The sequence below is a fragment of the Theobroma cacao genome, chromosome 4, assembly GCF_000208745.1.
Source record: "Theobroma cacao cultivar B97-61/B2 chromosome 4, Criollo_cocoa_genome_V2, whole genome shotgun sequence".
NCBI lineage: Eukaryota > Viridiplantae > Streptophyta > Magnoliopsida > Malvales > Malvaceae > Theobroma > Theobroma cacao.
This window is the reverse complement of record NC_030853.1, coordinates 17,164,373-17,189,049: the sequence shown is the minus strand read 5'-3', so window position 1 is coordinate 17,189,049 and position 24,677 is coordinate 17,164,373. Positions and strand designations below refer to the sequence as shown.

The 24,677-nt window shown below is 34.0% G+C and overlaps 1 protein-coding gene and 1 pseudogene across 1 annotated transcript; one reads left to right on the top strand and one right to left on the bottom strand.

The window, feature by feature from the left end:
* On the top strand, nt 15,746-17,234 carry LOC18601669 (phenolic glucoside malonyltransferase 1). The gene is given in 2 exon segments (XM_018119300.1): nt 15,746-16,961; nt 16,964-17,234. Coding segments are annotated over 2 exon segments (1,398 nt in total). The 5' UTR covers nt 15,746-15,763; the 3' UTR covers nt 17,164-17,234.
* Nucleotides 22,700-23,647, bottom strand: LOC108661694 (annotated as a pseudogene).

Genomic DNA, 24,677 nt, shown 5'->3' with positions numbered 1-24,677 from the left:
ATGCTGAATTTTTTGTTAGGTTTTGAGTGGGCTTAGTGATTTGAAAGATATATTGGTTGAGAATGTGATGTAGGGCTTTGTTGTTATACGACATTTGGTGTTGTTTCAAGTTGTGGAAATCATCAGCAAAATGTAATTTCAAGTAAAGTGTAATTCATATAATATGAATTGTTAGCCTTTCCAACTGAATTGCACTTCCTAGCAACTCAGCTAGTCCAGGGACTTAATCTAGAGCATGTCGTTTAATCGATAAATTGACCAAGTTAGAAAACACAGGTCGAGGCTTATTGCACAAAGTTATTGCCTAAAGTTTACAATAGTTTGGGTTACAAGGGAGTAGAATATTCTAAATTTCAATGAAATTAATATGGATGAATGTTGATTAAAGACGAAATAGTCACTTAACTTACTCATAGTAAATAATCATTGCAAGAAAATGATCGAACATGACTAATTCCATTTAAGAAATTAGTTGCAGCAGCAAGGACCATAGGCTGAACTAAACAAGGAGATAGACTAAACAATTCAGCATGCTTAATACAGTGGAGATTCAAGAGTGAATACCTTGTTACAAAACTACTAGAGTATTCAAGGTATACAAGCCTTGGGGCATCAATGGCAACACATCTCGACTTTTGATATCATCCTTAATATCAAGAGTCAACCTCTTGAGTGAAGGCAATGTAATATCTAACTTTGTTAAAATGAGAAACTTATAGCAAGAGTCTACAATAAACTTTTCCAAAACAGGGCACCCATACAAAAGCTTATGAAACAAATCATTATCTTAAAAGTCTACTCCACTGAGATGGAAAGTCTTCAAATTTGAAAGGTAGACATGATGACGAATGCTAAGAATAAGACATCGAATCATGACTCTCAATTTGACAACTGTATTATTTCTAAAAAGCATCCAAGGCAGTAATGCTCTTGATTCCTTTAGATTGATAGCTAAGTCAACTTCTTTGACTCTTCAACATAATGCAAACTAGATCTAGACAAAAAGTCAGCCCACATCAAGTCAGTCATATAACCCATGAAAATGGAATGAAACTCACAATAGACTCCGCTGGATGGAACAACACTCTATCCATAAAGTTCATGAAGCTAGAGCTTTTGTGTTCATCTTCATTTAAATTAAGATTCCACACATGAGTATAAAGAAACCTTCACTTACTTGATAATACGAAGGTGGGGATTGCATATTTTGTGGGAAGCAATAAGAGGATGTAACATAGAATGCCGTCAGGTAAAGCACTGAGTTTGTCAATGATGCAATTAAAGTTGTTATTGCCTTTAAAAAAATGATCAACGATTTTGATGCGAGATTACATGTTGGCCATTTAGGGACTTGCTTGAGGGTGAGAAAATGAATTCCATTACAATGAATGTTGGGACAGATTCGATATAAATGTATGAAGCATTGATTCCAGGAATAAATAGGAAATAACAAAAATGTTGAAATTTTGTACACAGGGTTTCACATGAGGCTGTGAACGAAAGTTTAGCCAACACTAGTTTAGGGTTAGGGAAATAAGTTGGTTATTGGTTTGCACTGAAGTGAGTTTGAACAATTTCAGCATATGAAATGCAGGGTGTAATTGTAAATCGTTGCGTTTAAGGGTTTATGGATTACGTCTAACGTGGTAGACGTAATCCATACATTGACACAAGATCGCGCTCTATGGAGGGAAAACGGCAATGTAGGCAAAATAACATGGCGAGAAAACTTAAAAGGTTGCAATCTCGTGTTGTATTAGTGAAACGGTGCACATAACCCTATGCCTTCCTATATGAAGATCAAATGTTAATTCTTTAATGCAATGCCATTCGGTTGAAATGTTGATACACAATGTGCCTTCGTGGTCTAATGTGTTGTTAAACTCTAACAATTATATGACATGTACTTTTATTTGCCATAACATACTAAGTTAACTAGTAAGAAGCTGAAGCTACTAATGGTTAAAAATGCCTTTTCACTTATTGATGTGTTACACAAATCTAACATAAAGGCCCAATCAAATTACACCAATTTCGAAGATTCTAAAACATTCAATATTTCAATTGAAAGAAAACAAGTGTGAGGTCTACAAACTGACATAAACCATAAACGAAGTTATCAATGCACATTGGTTGCAGTATAAACCCGAGACACAAAATCCAAAACCATAATAACCCCTTTAACCCTAAACTATTTAACAATTACATGATCGGATGACATCAAAGTTTGGTGAAACCAAACTTTCCATGTATGTTACTCCCTAAAACCATTGTCGTATTCGACTAACATTGACTACTCTAAAAATGCCTTAAACAGGATTATACAATTCTAATATTTTTGAATTTCTACCTACATACATGTAAGACACACCTGATTCATAGGTAAAGAGGACTTCACCATTTGCAAATAACCATATTGGCTCCAAGGATGAGTTTCATGTCGATGGGGGACAATTTGAAATTATCATGAACCTTATCCAACTATGAGTCGTTACATCCTTTTCCAGTTTCTAAATCTTAATTTTTTCCCCATAGTCATTTTGTACGAAACTTAGACATCCTCCAAGCACCACCACCCTAACAGTATGATCACGTCCCCGAATTGCATCATTAGGTGCATCGATTACATCAAACTCTTTAGATGATAGATGAAGTGAAAGAAATCGATGACGTGAATTCTTATATTACTTAAACTCAAGACTAGTTTTATAGTTCACATTCCAATAAATGACACCATCATGAAGAGTCCCTGACCACTCACGATCTAAAAAACTTATAGAAAGAAAGAATCCATCAATTCTTCTTCAAGAATTGCATATCAGGGAATAGACTTTAATGATGATGTTTGATTTGATAAATCTACCCTTATACTAACATCAACAAACCATATCAATTTGTAATCAAGTGTAGACTGATCATACCTAAAGCCAAAAGTATCTTTCAGACTGTTTCCATATAACTCGATGGTTAGTGGGGAAGAGAGGGGTAGTTTCTTAAATTCTTTTATGGTAGCATTCCATAGGATAATAGTTTCCCTTGGCATAGGAATGCATAACAAGCCATTACATGCCTTAACAGTACAAGACAATGTACAGGAGAATGTTTTTGCTCTATATATGGCATTGGAAAATCTAGATTGGACACTGTTTTCTTATATGGTTCAAAGCTCATAGATTGAAGAGAAAATTTAGAACATAAACAAAGTTGTTGCATACCGTTATAGTTATTGAGATGTAGTCGGATGTAATATGGGCTACTAATTAAAATGTAACAGGATTTCGATAGACATCAAAGTTGGACAACACATTTTAGAGGAAGTCTAGCCAATATCCTAACGATCAGATCATCGTTAAGTTTCGCCAATCGATGCTACCTCTTTTGGTTCTTCATTATTTGTTGGTGGATGAAGCAGGGCTAGTAATAACTTGAGTTTTATGAGTTCAATGTCTCTTCTTTACTTTCGAGCTTTGTTAATCTTACCCTATGTGACTTCAATGGGAACTACATTTGATGTGAGGTAGTGGTGGTTTTTTAAAATGCTGTTTCTATTCAGTTTGTAAACACCTTTGCTTGTACCCTAAACCGTTCACAAACCTATCACATTTCATTTAAAAACAATAGGTTGAAACAAAGAGCTAGTAATAAAATCTGTTTAGCTTCTGACGGAAAGAATAAGTTCAATCTCAAATCCCTTATCACGTGCTTTTTCAAGAACATAAAGGCAATCCATAATGGAATCCATATATCTAACGCCCATCTAATTAGTCATTACCTCATAAAGGAATCACATCAGAATTGGCAGCTTTTGAACAGAAACACATCTGTTTTTACATGTAATTCACATTATGACTATGTCTCACAAGTAACAACATTATTTTCATCATGGCCTCTATCTGTATATTTTGCACATCGACTGAAGCCTGACACAAGCAATGCAATATCTACCATGCTTTCCTCCAAATCGACCTCAATGAATGCACTGATCGCTACAATGAACACACTCGATGCACAAATCGACAATAGATTTCAAGATTCCCATAATTCTTTTCATGAATGCAATACCTATAGTGCAGATTCATTATCGATCAGAAAGAATATTTCAGACGGATGCCATTAAAAAGTAAATACAACTAGTTATAACAGTTGTTAGGGTTTTAAACCAAGGTTCCAACATTGTTAGCAAAGTTCCAACTTTCCTTATAAAAGGATCATTCTATGCCTGCACTTATCCTTATCACACCAACTTCAGTAAAGACATGATTCATATGCTTTGCAATTGCCACTCAGGAGGATCATCTATTGGGAAACTCCAGTTGAAGCTGTTTGATATTATGATGGAAAAAGGGACATAATAGATGCTAAATGAGAAAAATATATTCATATCAAATTAGATGAAAGTAAGATATACTCATATCACATCAGATTCTTAACCGTAATTTGGTTAGGGAAGATTTTGGTGATAAGGAGCTGGCAAATTTGCAGTTGGGGACCAAGACGTGCTCCACTATTGCATGGGTGGGATGCATGGAATTTATAAAAGTGTTATGCATTTGTTTCACGTAGCAGAGGCCCTTACCCTAAACCAACACAAGGGTTTATGCTTTGGGGCATTTACGAGTGAAAATGCTTTGTTCAAAATATAGCTTTAAGGCTTTAAATGGCATGCAGTAACAAGGGTTGCTAATGCATGGCGTGTAGCACCAACAAATCCCTAGTCATGGCGTGTTACCATTCCAGCTGACTACTTATGGCATGTAACAACTATTTATATACGTAAGCATTTAATAGCCGACAAAAGATGGCATGTAGTGTAATCTCTTATTCAAGGGAAACTGTCATATAATCTAACGACAGAACTTGGTTTAGGGCCTTATGGGTTAATTGGGTAGCAATGGTGGGTAAACATTTAGGTTTAGATAAGGCATGTCATTTAACACATTAGGCTTAAGGGAAGGCGTGTATAATCAAATGACTAAGGCATACTATATAACATCTTAGGAAATTGACACTTGCTTGAAGCAACCACAATACCTAAGTAAATCCTCAATCATTTCCACTATCTTTAATCATTCCAAACCAAATATCAATTCAAAACCCCATATGGCCATCAGCACAAGTGACTTAAAACAAACGTAGTGGCAAGGGTTCAGGGATTTATTGCATCTATATTATTCCATCAACATGCAAATGTTCCCTATTGTATATTCTAAATCTTAAAGGTGATTACCGTATATTCATTCATAAGATGTGGCAAGGGTACCCTAAACCCAGAAAATTTTTTTTCCAAAAATAAATAATGAAAAAAACCAAAATAAAAAAATGCAACAGTTTTTGATAAGCTTGGAAGACATATTGGTGGGGATGATGGAGAACATAAGGAGCTTACCCGAAGCTGCCCATGGTGCTAATGGAATCAATGATATACCAAGTTCATAGTATGAATTAATATATATATATATATATATATGGCTTTTTCCTTTCCAAACCATATAATTTTATGCATGTTGTGTATCAACAAGCTACAATGTAGTAGCCATGGCTTATCATAATAGTGTCTATACGAACAACGCACACACAAGTAGTTGTTTGCATGGCGTGTAGCGTCATATTGGATTAAAGGTGAAGCATGTAACAATTGAATTTGACTTTATGGTGTGTTATAATAATTAACCAGTGCGCATGGCGTGTTGTAATAACATCAATATATTCAATAATTTCATTTGTCATAACTGAGATCATTGCTCATTGCTTTTGTTGTTATAGTAAAGCATATGTCGACAGTACCTTGTTTGTTAATATTTAATTCACATAACAATTTGCAATACAATGCCATAAAGAAAAGTAAACAAAACATTGAATCCTTGGATAATTAAATTTATTGAAGTAGGTTTTTCTTGACCATTATAGAAAACAAACTTATTTCGGTAGCCCAAAAGTAAGCATCACAACAAGGGAGGTTATCAAATAGATTCAATTTAGGTTCCCAAACATCACCAACATTTGAACAAAAACTAGCATGACACTTGTAGCTCAAATTTGCCTTTAGGACAAAATTTGTTGGCCCTTCCAAAGTCACACGAACCCACATCATCCTCAACATCTTCTCTATTTTGCTTCTTTTACTTAAGCATGCATGATTGAAAAAAGATAGAATTTCAAGCCTTTTACTTTTAGGCTCACCCCCAAAACAAATCAAGATAATGCCATACACATATTTGGCTTCGACGTTACCTCTATCCACTGCTTTCTTCCAGTGACTTAGCCCAGACTCTACTTTACACTTGCAAAAATAATTGAGCATCCATTTCCTATATAATGCAGATGCATTCTTCACATTTTTGCATATTCTAAGAAATAATTTCTCACTATTAGATGATGAGACAAGGCTTATATTCTCCATTGAAACATTCTCAAATATTCGATTATCCCTTGATCCTTCAAGAAAAACCTTACACGTTAATTTCGCATTTTCAAAATCGCCCACTGAATTGGATGCCACATGTATTAGAATTTTTGCCAACACCTCACTTGGAAGAGATTGAGTATTGCTGCAAATTTTCTTCATTGTCATAAATGCAAACAAAATAGATTTTAATAAGAGAAAAACAAACCTTAGATTAAAGCAATGAAAAAAGTTAGTTCAACCTTTCAACTTCTTATATAAACTTACTTGAACCCTTTCAATGTGACCCTTGTCAAGGATGAGGACGTTTTGGATACTAAATTTAAAGTTATGTCTCTTAAATCGCAAACAACCATCTTTCTGAATATGAAGTGTTTCACATTCTTTGAAATACGAATTACTCACAATACCTTTATTGCATTTTTATTATACTATATTTTATGTTCCTACAGCCAAAGAAAATATACACTAAAATGATCATATAAAAAAACAAAATAAATAGAAAACTCACACGAAATATATGGAGGAAATTGTGAGAAATAACCTTATTGATAAACCCATTTTAGAAATAGCCATTATTATGTTTGATTGCCTTGATGCAACATAGGAATAAGCATTGAAAGATGACATTTCGTGGGGTTTAGAATGTCTCTAATTTCCTATTTCATTCTCACTTAATTGATTTTTGTTCCTTTTTGGTTTGCATTACCCTACAGAACATATCATCATATTATTATTTGTGTGTTCTTTCTCTGTATCATATGCTTACTCTCACGATTTACATCAATCAACAAATGTCTAATGCTTTCCTTGCGACACAAGATTGATATAGAATGGCATGTAATAATAGTTTCTAATAATGCATGGCGGGTAAAAACCTTTTTGTTAGCATGGCATGTCACAATCTACCGCACTGTCCGCGTGGCATGTACCAACTAAACTCATGTTGCAACAAGCCATATTATAAACATGGTGTCTCACATTATATTATATATGTATTTCGTATAACAACAATTGCCTACCAAGGCATGGCGTGTCACGACTACTGTTAAAGCTATTCAACCTTGCTTAGGTAGACCAATTCACAAGACCAATACCTAACTACTTCTTCCATACTACCCTTCGTTTCATTGTCCCTATAACCAAAAAGATATTAGTTGCAATAATTAACTATAATAACAAACAGTTGACAAATCAAGTCAGTCCATTAGTAGATAAAAAATAAATGAATAAACTGCACAACATATCATTCATTCATACTAACACATTTTCTCCCATTGCACCTAAACCTGCTCTACATGTAAGAAAAGTACTGAACATGACTCCCATAATTAGTTAGGTCGACCCACAGTCTTCGTCTGCAAGACACCCTATGTTTTCAAACATTGTCCTTCGTATTGGACAAGTGTTGCGTGTGTGATTGGGTTATCTACAACTTGAACAAGTTTTCCTTCGTCATATACATGAAGGCATCGACTGACATGGATATGGTACAGGATTTGCGAAAGGAACTACAAATGAAGATGGGCAATTTTGTCTATTATGCCCGTACCTGTTGCATTGTGAACATCTCCGTGGTCGGCTGCCTTCTCCAACCGATGGAATCCTTCTCTTCGTAGGTCTTCCTACTTTACCTCACCAATGTGGTGGTAAAATGATGATTTTTTTCACATCAAGAGGGATGTCCCACTCACTAGGATGCCCAACCAACCAAATGGACCCAACATAACCCTTTAACAAATATGTAGTCTTGTAATACTCCATGCAAAATTCAATGACTTCACATTTGCACTTACTTCGAATGCAAGGAACTCACGGTTCAATCACAATGTCCAAGTTAAATACAAATCAAATCAGAAACAAGCATATTCGTACCTTATTGTAGCAATGGGATGGTTGCATGGTAGTAGATCTGTTTAGAACTCACAACATAAACACGTCTTCCTTGACAGGTTTACAAGTCTATCATTCCTCTCGTTTTTAACTTCGAACTCCACTCGATCTATTGGTTTAACTATAAAGTGATAATCATCATTAAACCATTTGCTCAACAACCTTACAACCCAATGGCTGAGGAGCGTGCTCACTTTGACAGCCTCCTCATACCAACCATGGAACCAACACTAGAACATGTCTCTGATCAACTTGATCAGAACAGTGATTGGCATTTATCTTGCATGCTTCAAGCATGAGTTAGCACATTTTCCAATGTTCAATGTCAGGAGTCGATATCGCCTTACTAGTGATTGTGCACGTGCCCATATCTCAAGGCCTATTCTCACAAGGTCAGAGTGGGCTTTTACATGAATCTGGTTCAATTGGTTTATATGTTTGTTAAAATTAGAAACCTTGTAGCAGTCTCCAGCAAGGGTGAAAATTATTGAAAAGTCATCACGCTTGAACTTGTTTCTTAAGTTTTTCTTCAAGTGGTAACCACATAGATCGTGGTGTGCGTCTAGGTATGCATTTTCAATTGCTTTCTTGATGCTAATATGTTGATCTAAAATGAACATTCTGTTTTCAGGACAACCAACCGCACAACGCAGGATACTAAGAAACCAAGTCCACGAGTCTTCGTCCTCAATGTGCCCTATGCCAAATGCAACCAAATATATGCACTCATTCACATGTTTATAGACAACCATAAACAGAACACCCTTGAACCTGCCTTTCAGATGTGTGGCATCAATAACAACTATAGGATGCATGACCTCCTCGAACCTCCAAATACAAGCCCTACATGACTAGAAGCAATATTTGAATTATTGTGCCTCATCAATAGCCATTGCTATGACTGTGTTGGGATTTTCATGCTTCAACATGTGGAAATACGAGGGTAGGAGTTGGACAAACTCCTTCGAAGGACCAAAAACAAGCCTCTCCGCATACTTCTTCGCTTGCCAAGCCTCACTATACAAGCATTTCAATCCTCACTAAACCTTTATCTCACTAATTATGTCCTTAGGTCTCAATGCTACTCCATTAACTTGAAGCTTATGTGACATAAGTTCATCAATTATCTTCACATTCACAATTCAGAACCGTCCTTTTAAACCATTGACAGAACACGTGTGTACCTTGTGGAAAGTTCAAATTTCCCAATAATCTTCTTCAGGTAACTTCATTGCTCACACACAAAAATTGCATAGCATGTCCTTATAAGAAACCTCAAAACGAGCCTTACATGACCTTTTAACTCTTAACGCAAATTGTTCCCTTAATGCCAACATGTTCAAAGATCTTTTCAATTATTCCTTCTAGGAAAACATTTTTCCTCTGTATAAGCAGTCATCGGTTGATATGGACTTTTTTGTGGTAACTGTTTGCAAGGAGAACATTTTTGCACCAAAATATGCCACGTACGAGATACCCTTGCATTTCCCCTTTCTTGATGATTGTCGTTGGGCAATGTCACAAGTAAATTAATCCCTTTCTCATTAGTGATGGGGTTATTGTCTACGGGGTCATCACACTAAACTTCTCCTAAATCTACACCTCTGACATTTCTGTTTCACCTTTAACATGGTTGAAATTCGGAATGTCAATGTTGTCACCCCAGTCATCCTCTAAACTGTCATCATGCTAGCCATTTGGCCCACTGTCAGAATTGTCATTAAAGTTATCTTCACTGGTAGAAAACCAACTATCTTTATCATGATCAGACGCATAGTCATCCTCGAGTAGCGTCGTGTCTTTTGTCATAATGTCATCCTCGAGCAGCGTCGTGTCTTTCGTCATAATGTCATCCTCGAGTGTCACAGTGTCAATTAGAAATGGCATTAGACCCTCTATAATTTCACTCAAGTGTTGCATTAGTTGCACATAACCAAGTAATTGGTTCAATACACATGCTGATTGGAATTGTGTAGCCAACTAGTGTGCAAATGTCATGTGTGTACTGACCTGCACAAACTCATGTGCATACGTTGATTGCCATTATTGTGGGTTAGGGACTGAATTTTGTGGTATCTGTGAAGGCGTGTAAATCTGAATCTAATTGAAGTGATTAACATGTTGTATAGTTTCGTTATGTGGCATAGCATTTGTATGGTGTTGTTGAATTTTCTACTCACGCAAGTGTAAGTATCACAAAGTTAATATAAATATGAGTAGAGTGTCGATCCCACTGAGAATTGAATTAATCCTTACAATTAACTACTAAAATTAACACACCTTAACTTTATCTAAACAATTAAAATTAAAAAGGAAAATTTAAATTAATAAACTAATAACGAAAACTAAAACTTAATCTAAAATCTATTAGCAAATTTACTTTATTAAATGTGAATGACTACCAGACCTAAGATTATGATATCCCTCAATACTTTATCTGATTATTGTCTCTCTTTCTCTTAACTTAGTTTAATACATTAAATTGTTAACCTAGAGTCCTAAATTATTTATAAGTCTCTGTCGAGTTTCTTATAAAAATATCTCTCCCAATTAATTTACTATATGTCTATGCAAATTAAATTAAAAAAAGATTCATTAAGTTTGTGCTCTAATTTTGGCTACGTATGGCTTATAGGTGTATGTCTACTCTATATGACAAATCAAATCACCTAATCAACTAAGTGTATTCGATAATACGCTATTTTATTCAAGGTCTACCTAAATCTCATTCGTCAAGGTTTAACCTAGGTTTTCAATTCAATCTAATTGGTGATCAGGCAATTAGAAGTATTAAGAACATAATAAAATAAACAACTTAAATATATCAAACATAAGTCAAAGAGAGATAAATAATTTAGACTATATATTGAGTTCAATCATAATTTTAGATTAAAAATTTAGTTCCCCATCAAGTCATACATCATCATTGAATAAAATATAAACATTAAAACAAAACCAAGAAAAAAGAGAATAAAATAAAATATAGAGAAACTCAAGAATTGTGTTCTTGATCTTCAAATCTCCTTAAATCTTGTAAATTCTTCTTAGCTTCAATGACTCTGTGCCTTGACTCTCAAATGTTAATCTGGTGTTTCTTCTCTTTCTTCAAGTCCTCCGAAAAGTTATTTTTATAGGCTTTGAAGTTAGACCAAGTTGGGTGAAGAAAGAAGTCAATTTCAACTAGGATGTCTTCATCAGACTATGTAAGTTGTAGTTTTGCCAAATTAATTAACAAAAATCATAATTGTTCTAGGACTATTGCAGTATGTCAACTTCAACAAGATTTTTGACCATCCTACAGACCAAACTAGGTGAAGTGGTAAACATAAAATTGTAGACCTTTCTCTTAGCTTTCCAATGGTCCAAGCATCGCTTCATTTGGAGCTCTGTAGAGAAAGCTATGGTCGAAATATCGAAACATATGCATTGGAAGCCTGTACCTTAAAATTGCTCTCCTTCTTCCATTAAAATTCTTCTTTCAAACACCTACAAAAAAACAATTAAATCAATAATAACCTATCTTAATCATATTAACACCAAATTAAGTATAAAATTAACTATGATTAAATTAACTCACCTAAAATAACTAATTTAAAATAATTAAATAAAGCTTGCTAATTTCTATGCATTATTATAAAAACTTAGCCAAATTATTATCAAAATTAAGCTTAAATAACTCTATATCATAGAGGTATCATATGGAATTCCTTAACAGTGACTTACATTGCTGAAACATTCTTTTGCTCTACTAGAATTAAGGCAGCATCCTCATCGTCCTTGATAACTGGCCGTGATAGCTCTTCTGGTATACTTATCAATGCATGTAACTCGATTTCATGATTATGTGAGTTTATCCACAACATCTTCTACTAGCTTCATCGAGCCCCGAAATGACAAATCACTCATAAACCCCCCAATTCGTGACTCACCCCCTTGTAAATGCCATCGACCCAATGACCACCTTATCTTATCACAAGTCGCACAATTGGCACACCACTGTAATTTAAAAATAAAAATAAAAGGTCAAAATCCATTTACACAGTACTTACATTGCTACATACCATGCTCTAAAATTTTGCTACATATCCCCTTGAAAACATGTTGTTCTTACACGCCATGTTGAAAAAAGTTTGGCAGCTTTGATGTTCAGATTACCATTTGCCACCCCACAAATTTTTATTTTTATTTCATGCCGGAATCCAGGTCAACTACGCTTTCCTTTTAATATTATGATATGCTTCTTCTATCTAAAACTAGTGTTTTCATCATCATACAAAACATGGTAATAAGTGGCCTGGCTTTTTCCCTACATAACCTAACAAAAATGCCTATTTTCTTCTCTTTTCTTATAACCACTAATTACAAAGTATTGTATGATGAAATCAAGTTCACTGCAGACACCTAGCAAGTGCTCACAAGCAAGTTATGTTACACGTAATGGGTTTACATCGTTCTCTACATTCTCTTAAATCAAAAAAATCAAATCAATTCATCAACAACCCTATACACACTAGGTTCTTAAATATTGCCACATGTTACTTTCCACAAATTATGTTACACACCATGTTTAAAGAAACAAATTTTTACACACCATGTTCAACCATTTTGCTACATCCATGTATAGACAAATTTTACTACACGCCATGTACAAAACAATTTTGTTACATGCCATGCCATGTTCACTATATGTTTTACACACTATGTGCATTAAAGCTGTTAAATGAAGCCATGACAGGTAAACAATTATGGGAAGTGTTCTAATTTACATACAAATTTTAAGAAATGAATGGAGTGGGTTTTCCGTCAACTTTGTCGTTCTATGAAAAGCAATAAACCAAATAACATTCCTTGATGTCATCTCTGTTCTTGGGTCTGTATCCTGCCGATGATATAGCAAGATGGCAAGAGATAAACCAAAACGCGATGCCGATGGTGCTCAAATTAGGGAGGCTAGTATGGCAAGAAAGAGATAGGAAAGCTCAGATATCTAATGGAGCTAAGATATTTGTGAGATCTGGGGGAGTTGAGAAACCTGATACAGTTGATAAAGTTGAGCGACTTGAGGGAGCTTAGGGATATGAAAAAGCATTTAATTTGTCTACATGGCAGAAGGGAGAAATTGCGAGATTATTTTCTTTAAAATGTTTTTAAGGGTATTTTTGTCAACTCATACCTAACTTTGGGTCAAAACAGTTAAACTTATTTTGATGATTATTTCTGAAATTGTCTTATCAGGAGGGTTATTCCTCACAATTTCCTCTTTTAAAAAAGTGTTGAATTTTGAATTTCTTTGAGATTAGTGATCACTATTGGAAATGTTTCTAAATGAGGCAATTGACAATTTTGGCCTTTTCAAATGGATTGACTTATTCAACACATCAAGGTCTTTATGGTTATCCTACTCGATTAAAAAAGAATTAATATCTTTAACTAGGCTCACAATGAAAGATCAATTTTCATCAAGCATTTTATGCAAAGATTCATCCTAAAGCACAATTAATTTTGGCACTCTCATAACCTTTTATGTGATATTTCAACACGTGTCAATACTAGCTATTTCAAGGTCAAGATAGTGGAATGTTAATTTGAAAGAGAAAGGTTCATATTTCAAAATTGACTTGAGATCTTGAATTATCGAATTTCTTAATGGCCTTTGATGCTGTTGATGGCTTCAAAATGATCTCTCTTTGATGCTTTTGGTCATGCTCTTGACAAAATCATGATTCAAACACTTAGGTGGTTCCCAATGCTTTTGACAAAATCAAGATGCTAAAGTTTTTGAATAACACCAATGGATGAGCTTAAGATTAAACAAGTGAATTTTATTGGGTAGCATCCAAATGCGTCATGAAGTTGCATAGGGAAATGTGCATGGTTTGAAATGAATATGCATCGATTTGAAACTTGAGCATGATGTCTTGATACTCATGCCCTGTTTTCACTAAAAGTGAGTGGTCTCGAACTTGTTTCTAAGTAAAGAGCTCGGCAAGATACAAGGATGAGTTTAAGATCGAGAATGTATATTTTAATTGGTGGGACCTAATTGCATCAGGAATTTTCATACGAAAATGTGCATGGTTTCAAACAAATATGCTTTGGTTATAAACTTATTCTTGATTGTTGCTTTTTCCCCTCCTTATCCCTGACTAAGTAATTGCACTCACAATTTTAAAAATTCATGGATTGTAGATCCAGAGTTAGCTGGGTCGTAGACACGTGAGGGATTCATGTATTTATTTTGGTAAGTTTAAAGATCAAGGCATTTAACAGTATCTTTCGCACTCCGAGTCACTTCACTAGTAGTCAATCTATCGATGGTTTTGTTAATTGTCTGGTCATTTGACCTTGTTTGTATATAAACACAAATTATGAGATATGTTTGTTAATGCCTAGTGTAGGGTAATATGGCCGCGGGTTGGCAAACTAAAAATGTGATTAATGTAATGCAGAGTACAAGTACACGGCGGATGTTTTGCACAAGATTGTGCTTTATGTATATAAAAATGTTATGTTGTTAAACATAGATTGTAAAATGCTATAATAATATACAGGTTCAATGCCCCTAGATGGAGTACACACAGATAGCGATATTGAGACTTGCTTGAACTTAGTGGATTATGTACATCGGGTCTTAACTTCGATTACGGCTTGGGACAGAATCGTGACACTAGGATCTACTTTTCTTTGTCTTATACTTAATTAAATGGTTGCGTTCACTTTGAGAACGAAGATCTCCTGCTCAACTTTTGTGCACGGCCATTGATGTTTCACTCTCAAATTTATGCCACGCTATCAGGAATTGATTGAATCCCTTTAATTAATTGAATAACTAAATTCCATCAAAACATTCAACTTTGAACACAACTTTTTCTTTTAAATATTTTTTTTTACTAGGATAAGACTTTGATTTTAAACTGTGTACTCAAGGAACTCGTCTAGAAAAACATAACTTTACATTAACAATAATTTCTGGTTGGATCCACGTTAGGATTTTAAACGTGTGAATTCTTACGCTAAATTCGTTATATTCTTTATAAAATTAATAAAAAAATTTTATGCACAACACATGCGTTCATGTGCAGTCTTTTGTACTTCAATATTTTTAGAGCTTTATTAAAGTTCCGTTGAGTATTGAACTCAATATCAAGAGATGCTGTTCCTTTATTGGAAAATTAAAATATACATAAAGCAGATATTCGTAATCCCACAAAGTCCAAGACGATGAATCAACATTCAATTCAACACCAATTGCTCTGCTCATCTAGAAATGTTTTATAATCAAATCAAGTGAAGTGCGACCCGGCGCTTACTGTGAATTTGGAATAGTCAGAGATCTTTCCAAAATCAATGGTCATTTTCTTTGAATCTTTCTCTTTTACATTTTCTTGTTTTATTAGTTTCTTAACATCATCATTTCTTCTCATCGAGTAGCCAATTAAGTCAAGCAAACAACACAAAATTTCTGCTATGGCATCTTCCACCACAGCGAAAATCCTTGGGTTCACCAGAATCAAACCATTCCCTGACTCACCAAAATCAGCTGCTGAGCTCTCCCTTCCACTCACCTTCTTCGACATTTACTGGTTCAAACTCCCACCAGTTGAGCGACTCTTTTTTTACCAACTGAACAACTCCACGCCTGCATATTTCAACTCAGTGATCCTCCCAAAACTCAAGCATTCCCTTTCTCTTACTCTCCTCCATTACCTCCCTCTTGCTGGCAACCTCAAGTGGCCATCAACTTCCCCTAAACCCATCATTTTATACACTCCAGATGATGGAGTTTCACTCACGGTTGCTGAGTCCGCTGCAGACTTTAACCTTCTCTCAAGCAATGGAATCTACGAAGCTGTTGAGTTGCACCCTTTGAAACCTGCGCTGGTAACATCAGATGACTCTGCATCAACTATAGCCTTGCAAATAACCCTTTTTCCAAATATGGGGTTTTGCATTGGAATAACTGCTCACCATGCCGTTCTTGATGGTAAAACCACAACCTCTTTCATGAAATCTTGGGCTTATCTATGCAATCAAGGTTATACAGAAAACTCTCCCTTGCCACCAGAGCTAACCCCATTTCTTGATAGGAGTGTCATCCAAGATGTTACAGGGCTTGACCTTGATATGCTATACTTGAACCAGTGGCTAGCTAGTGTCGGGTCAGATTCAGATACTAAGGACAAAAGCCTGAAGATTTTGCCAAACGAAGGAGAAGCTCCTAATCTAGTTCGAGCCACATTTAACATCAGCCCTGAAGATTTCAAGAAAATGAGAGAAAGGGTATTGGCTACATTATCTGATAGCTCAATACAGCTTCATTTATCAACTTTTGTGCTTACTTTTGCTTATGTAACTAGTTGCATCGTTAAAGCAAGAGGTGGAGAACGTGATAGAACTGTTTGGATTGGATTCACAGCTAATTGCAGGGCACGTTTAGACCCACCTGTCCCTGAAAATTATTTTGGAAACTGCAATACCGTTTTCACAGATTTATCAAAAGCAAGAGATTTCATGGATGAAAACGGGTTTGCATTTGCCGCAAAAAGGGTAAGCAATATGGTTAAGAGATTAATAGACAAGGGGGTTTTCGATGGAGCAGAAGAGAAGCTGAAACCCGTATTCGATGTTGGTAAGGAACCAGCAGGGTCAGTACAAGTTATTACTGTCGTGGATCGCCTCGATTTGATGTTTATGGATCTGACTTTGGGTGGGGAAGGCCCTGGAAGGTAGAGGTTGTATCTATTGATAAAAATGAAGCCATTTCTATGGCTGAAAGTAGAGGTGGGAGTAGGGGAGTTGAGGTTGGCTTGGCTTTGAAGAAACATGAAATGGAGCGTTTTTCTTCTATGTTTCTCAAAGATGTTTAACAAGATAATCAAGGTGAGAAAGATGTTGATTAATTCAATGGCAATAGCCTTAGTGATTAGTGGTTAATTTTTTATAGATATCTTATGAATATTTTTGTAATTTGTGAATCCATATTATTCATAAGAGAAATAACCAAGTCTATGAAACGTTTCAATTTGAAAACCGTCTATGTAGAAACAGGGTGGTGATAGAGGGTCGTCTTTCAATGTTTCGAATTTTTTTAGTGAAATGAGTGGAGCTAAGCAAATATAAAGTTCGAGTATATGCTATAAGAAACAGGGGAAGAGTTTTTGAAAAAAAAAAAAGAGAGGAATAAGTGAGTAATTATTATGATTTGTATATTATTTAAAAAATTCCGGTAGAATACGCTGTAATTGAATCATTCAAAATTAAGGATTTAATTTTCACACTTCTTTATAAAAGTTTAGCTCGTAATATTGGTATTTTTTTGGAGTAATATATATACAGTAAAATCTCTATAAATTAATATTTTTGAATTATAAAAATTTATTAATTAATCAAGATATTATTTAATTAATAAATTAATAATTTATTGATTTATACATTAATTAATAAAAAATTAATTTATCAAGGTATTTTTTATTTTTTTCAAAATATTAAACTTAATACATGTATTATATATTGTGATTATAAGAATATTACCTAATTACCAATTATGAATCATCATTATTTTATATATTTGTTTAACAAAAACAAGTTCATGAATGTAATTAGCCTTAGTAAATAGAAATCATGAATCTATTTATTTTTATAACAAACGAAAATTACATTGATGCGTACTTAATTAATATACTCGTGAACATTAAGTTAAGTAAAAACATCTACAAAAAGAATATGCATTATCATAAATAGTAAAACTAAATACAATGGCTTCTCATCTCAAATGTGTAAAGAAATTAACGATGATCGATGAAATGCGTAAAGATTTGTATAAATATAAGATAAAAAATCCAAATTGCACCTAAAAGTAATTGCAACAATTGGTGTCAAAAAAGTTTAACTTACAAGTGAGCCAATCAACAATATCAAATACGATCAAGAGGTCATCAGAGTATTTATCAGCCAATATCAAGTTTCTCTTACAATATAAAAACATTATAGTAAAGCTTCTTAATACATTAAGAAAAGTTAGAGATGAGGTCTAAGGAGACATCAATTTCATGAATAAACAAGTAATATTAGAGTCGTATTTTACAAAGACCTCTCAATTGAGTCAAGCATATATATAATTTTTATATATAAAGAGATTATTAATGTATATATCAAGTGCAACCTATATATTTTTTTAAAATATATTATCTTATAAATTTAGCGAATTATTAATTTACCACATTGGTGTTAAGACGAGATCAATCAAAAATATTAATTTATTGAATATTGATTAACCAAAGTTTTACTGTAATATAACATGAAAAATAAAATAACTTATAAATATGGTGTCGGATTTTAAAAATTATAGAGATGTTTTAGGAGGTTCGGGTAGTGCATATTTAAGGAGTGAATTGCTTAATATATGGCATCTTGTCCTAAGTGCTTGATATACGGACAAGCTTGGCCTGATTTTCAAATTTGTATCTTCGAAGGCTGAAAGCTATGATTCTTTTACGACCTAGCTTGTTGAGCTTTTATTTCATAAATAAAAGTTTTATGCTTTTCAAAATTTAAAATTTACATTTTTATTTGTTTCTAAATTTTTCTGTTTTATTTCTGATACGAAAATTAATTATCATTTAATTATCATTTATTTCTGTTACAAAGATAGGAACAAAAAATCCTTACTAAAAATCTGCAGTTTCCTTTAATTGTCATCTTTAAGGAGTAAATATTCAAAGACAATTCAATGCCACGTTAGATTCCAAAAATGGAACTTCAAAAGTTTATCCAAATTGTGACATTGATGCTGGCAATTGACATAAATGGTATAAGTGAAAGGGTGAAAATCCACTTATATAGAATGACACCAATTTTTTCCTTAAAACTTGGGTTCATTCCTAGATTGTTGTTACAGAGAAGCATTTAAATGGTAGAGATTCAACCAAAACTAATACAAGCAAAAATGGGTGTTTTCAAAGGCAATAGGGCGCTAGTTGAAGTAGTGCTGTTTAGCTTGTTGCTGGAAGCAGCCCTTGTTGCAGGGAAAAGGCACGTCCATTTGATCAGTTTAGTGGGCACTGGCGATTCCATAACAGTCCATTGCGCATCCGGAGACGATGATTTGGGTGTCCATGTGCTCAGCGGCGATGGCCAGGAATTTCAATGGAGTTTTCGTGTCAACATTTTTAGGACCACACTGTTTTACTGTGATGTAAGTTGGCGAGACATCCCTGACTTTCACTTCGATGCTTATGATGATAAAAGAGACAGATATGAATGTAGTAATTGCCTCTGGTTATTTGCTCCTGAAGGCATTTATAGATGGTCTGACGAACTCCAAACCTGGGATTTCAGGTTTCCTTGGAGGCCTTCTTGACCACCGTCAAACGCATAAGTAGTAATTGATTGTGCTTATTTCCATCCTATTTTGCATTGGAAAATTAACAACCTTGCGGACCAAATAAAATAAACTGCTCCTTTGCATTATCCTTTTTTGATCGTCTCATTTCTTTTTTATTTCAAGTTGAACAATGAATGCCAACATGTTGTCCTGGTTTATAGACTGTCACTGCTGTTCATACGGTAGTGCTATCTGAGGCTTACATATCCGTTGAGAATAATACTCCTATCCAAGACATATTTATCAGTAAATGTGACCAAATTAATTTCTTTTATGACAAGTATATTTATAAGTCGAAATTATATATATCGCAATTAATAAACTTTTCAATTAAATATAAGATTTTTTTTTGAGGGCCTTGCTTTTTTGTTACGATTCAAATTCGGAAGCCATAACCGGCGGAAGGATTGAATGGAAAGGTTCCATCTAACCCAGGCAAGCATCAACCAATAGATCAAAGTCAATAATCAATTATCTCATGGGACGCTTCACCATGAAATTATATGTATTTATATATATATATATATATATATATGATTATATTCAATTATCAGAATTATAAACATTAGTTTGCACACTTCCGTGCTCAAAGTGGGGAAGCAAATACAAATCAAATATCAAGAGTAAGTCATCTCATGACAACCAAAAGTGTAACATTTATTGCATTAATCCAAATATAAAGTAAAATCCATAGCATAGTATAACCCATTGTTTGACCAGTGGAGTCTGACTCAAAGGTGAGGGTTGACGCTTACCAGACGCCTTATCAATGACCTATCAAAATCAATCATGGTAGTAGTCAAAGGACAACGAGTCAAATAATCTACTGATCTGCAACAAAAATGTGAAAATTAACATATGAGAAGGAGAACAAACTAAAACGGAAGAGTTTTTGTAAACTCACTTTGAATTCCAATGTAATAATTTGATTCCAAACACAATACAAAGTATTTCGTATGCAATCAAAGCTCTTAGAAAGTTTAACGATCGTTACGAAATCAAATGTGCTTCAAAATCATTTTAAAATCAGGATAATCACATCACGAGACTTTAAGTATCTACACATTATGCGTAAGTCTTGATACTTAGCTCCCTACATTGCAGGTATCGAGACATGCCTTAAAGGTTTCAAGACTTCTCCAAACATAATCAAATTCCAGAAGCCTTTAGAGCAAAAGTATCAAACTTCCTCTCGAAGTATTTAGGAATCCAAATCCCCTGCTCCCATTCATTGCCCCATTATGTACCTCATTCCTCACAAAGTGACATAAGTTTATTTTTTTTATTACTAGATTAATACATGTTTGATTTAATTTTTTTTCTTTTACTTTTCTCTCGCATATTTCTTCTCCTCTTTCTCACTTTGAAGCTTATTTTCATTCAATTTCCCCTGTTTCTAGCTTTCTCCCCTCACCATGGACTGGAACTAAGTGGCGGCCAGGCGAGCTCTTCAAGGCTTTTTTGGCTGTGATTTTGCTGGGGTTTTTTTTTTTTAATTAAGGAAAGGAGAATTCGAATCCTGTTTTTTAGACAAAAAGATCATGTACCAACCAATAAGTAAAATGCTCAGATGCTTGTGATTTTGATAGGTTAAGGCAACTTAAGTGTCGGTTTTTGTCTGAGTTCTCAAGTCTATTTTCTTACTCCAATAAAATAATCACAAACACTAACTGTTCATCTCAGTATTTTTCATACTTATAAGAGGCGGTTTTTGTACTTCTTACTGCACGTTTGGTTCGTGGAATAGGTAGGAATGGAATAGAATTGTTATTTTGTGGGAATAGAATAAAGTGAGAATAGAATAGAATAGTTATTACTTTGTTTAATATTGTGAATGGAATGGAGCAGGAATTGCTATTATGACTTATTGCAGTGTTTGGTTGGTAGAAATAAGATTGGAATAAAAAAGGAATAGGTGATAAAAAGACAAAATTAACCTTGATCATATTAACATTTATTTTCATAAAAAAATAAAATTATCCATATTATCATTTAAATACACATTTATCCCAAAAGACAATTATCCATCATAATTATATTTTCTCCCAATTACTAAAAATAATTATAATTTAGTCACATATTTTTTTAAATAGATAATTATTTAAAAATATAATATAATAATATTATATTTTATCCATCATAATCAATTAAATTTGTGTATAGATTTTTTTTAGTCAATTCTTCATATATTATGAATCATTTTCATATATTATAAAGCATTTTCATATATTGTGGCTCTAGGTTATTACTCGCACTGGCAAACCCTTTATCATGATTCATGAATTCCATATACAATGGATTGATCTCTTAACTTCTCTTTTTAATTCTGAGCTGGAATACATCGTACATTAATTAAGAACAACGCTAAAATTCATTACACAAATCAGTTCTGGAAAGAAAGAGAGCCAAGAGACACTATCACAAAAGATATGGTAAAACAGAACACCAAACTTTGACATCTTACTGTATTGACAATACGTGCATCATTTCCAAACATTAAGAAAAAACAGAAAAGTCCTCAACATAAAATTTCACACCACAAAACAAAATGAAGAAGAACCACAGTGAAACCACAATCTTATCCACACCACACCTTGACTTTTACAACCACCGAGCACAAAACATTGCCTCACATACTGAATTTGTGGGTTTAAAGAACTACTTTAAACCATATAATAGCAGAATAGTTTAAAACCATAAGTAAAGATTACAATGAACCCAGATTACTTAAAATCTCTACCAGCAGAGGAAGATTATTACTTTTGTTCATGCATCACCCAATGCTTGCCTTTCTTCTCCCTAGCGACAATTTGACTGCAAAATAAGAAAAGAAAATACCTTGTCAAGTGAGGAAACTAAAGGATATCATAATCAACTTTGCANAGCACAAGTGCCCAAAAGTTACAATATTAGGAACTTACCTTTACAAAAGTTTTAAATCCATCCAAGCTTAATGGTCAGCAAGAAATGTCCTCAGCCATTCAAGTCTTCGATCAGGATCAATACTAAAAACACAAACATAAGAGTTGGAGATTCCGAAAGTTTAATTGAAGCTAGAACCCTTTCCCTCGCTGTCAATCCCTCTACTTGACTTAAAATCTCATCCAACTCTTGAGCCTTTTGTTGGATGTTCACCTCTGCCCCAACACTTTTGCTAAACTTAATTCCAGCCTATTTTATGTTCTCACCCAATATCGTTGCAACAGCAATAATTGATTCAGATGTGATGGGATCACCCGTCTCATTTAGCCTTTTCCTCTTCCTTGTTGAAGTTGTGTCACTTCTAGAAGCTGATGTTTGAGGTTGAATATTGGAGAAATCCTCATCCTCAAAATTATATCCAACTAGGTTTTCACCTTCAATTTCCTCATTGATTGTATAATTACAGTCCTGCATTTCTTCAAGGATATCTGCTGCAGTTTGTGCATCTTTCCCTGTTGCACGATCTCTTGCATAAATAATACTCAGCTCATTGAAAAAGGGAAAACTCTTTCTTCTAAAACGGGCAGCCTCCTTGTGACTCTAATAACAAAAAAAAAGACTATTAGTTATATTATTAGTAAGAAACTAATATGAAAATAATTAAATAACCCAAACCCAAAAACGTACCTATATGTAAGATTCCCATACAGGATCATCAGTAACAACCATGTTCCTTTGATCATCCCCCTCAAATCCACTAGTATGTGTCCTTGCACCATATCATATCTAATAGCCCATTCTTTTTTCAAAGTCTTTGTTCTAGACTCTATATGGGGCTTCGCCTTCAAGTTTGCATCTAGTAATTTTGTTACAAGTATATTTTCAAGTTCTATTAAATAACCCCCTTTAAACCCAATGTCTGCATTGTATTTTCCTATATTGTGCAAATCAATCAAAGCTGTAACAAGTGCAACATCTTCATGAAAATTCCATTTTCTTTTGGTTCCCTTTGAACTTTGAGAAGCTAGTGCTGAAGATGTGGACATTGTTTTCTACCATACACTAAATATTTAATTATAAAAAATACTATTAGAATGTAAAAAAAATTAAAGATAAAAACATATATCCAATAATATATTAAAACTGGCCAAACTTTATTCACATGATAAAAAGTACAATATAAACAACACAATTAACAACAACAATTGACAAAACAATAAGACATTAAGAACAAATTAAAAAAAAAGTACAACTTGAATTTAACTGAGGAAAGAAACCCAGCAACAGTCCTTCAATATCAATATGCCTAACAAATGTCAATCATCATTTTGCCTAGATGCTTGCCATTCATTGAACATCTGATTTGCTAATTCCATTATGAAATTACCCTAAACATCAATAGGATCAATAGTACTTATAAAATCCTCATCAACTACTGTGTTGGTTTCAACATATTCCCTTAAATCCATTTCAATAGGGTCAAAACTCATCTCCCTCCTAATAAAATTATAAAGCAAACAATAAGCTATAATAATCCGATTATGTATCCTAATCAGATAAAATGATGGACTTTTAAGGATACCCCACCTTATTTTCAATAACCCAAAACATCTTTCTATAACATTACGAGCAACAGCATGTTTCATATTAAAAAATTCTTCAGGACTGCTTGGTTCATGGCCTTGACGCCATTCATTCAAATGATATCGTTGACCCCTAAAAGGTGCAAGAAAACCCTCACAATTTGTATAGCCCGCATCAACTAGATAGTAACAACCTATATAAAACAAACTAAATAAGTTATTTACTTATTTAAGTTGAATAATCATATAGTACATAATTTGAAATACCTTCCCATTATCATAGGAAAGCTTACCATAAGGCACTTTAAGTCCATTTCTTCTCCTTAGTGCATCTTGAAGAACTCTGCCATCAGCTACAGACCCTTCCCAACTAGGAAGAACAAAGACAAATTGCATGTCAGGTGTACATACACTTAACATATTTGTTGCAATATCCCCTTTATGAGTGCGATATCTAGGTTTATCTGCACTTGGCACCTTAACTCTGATGTAT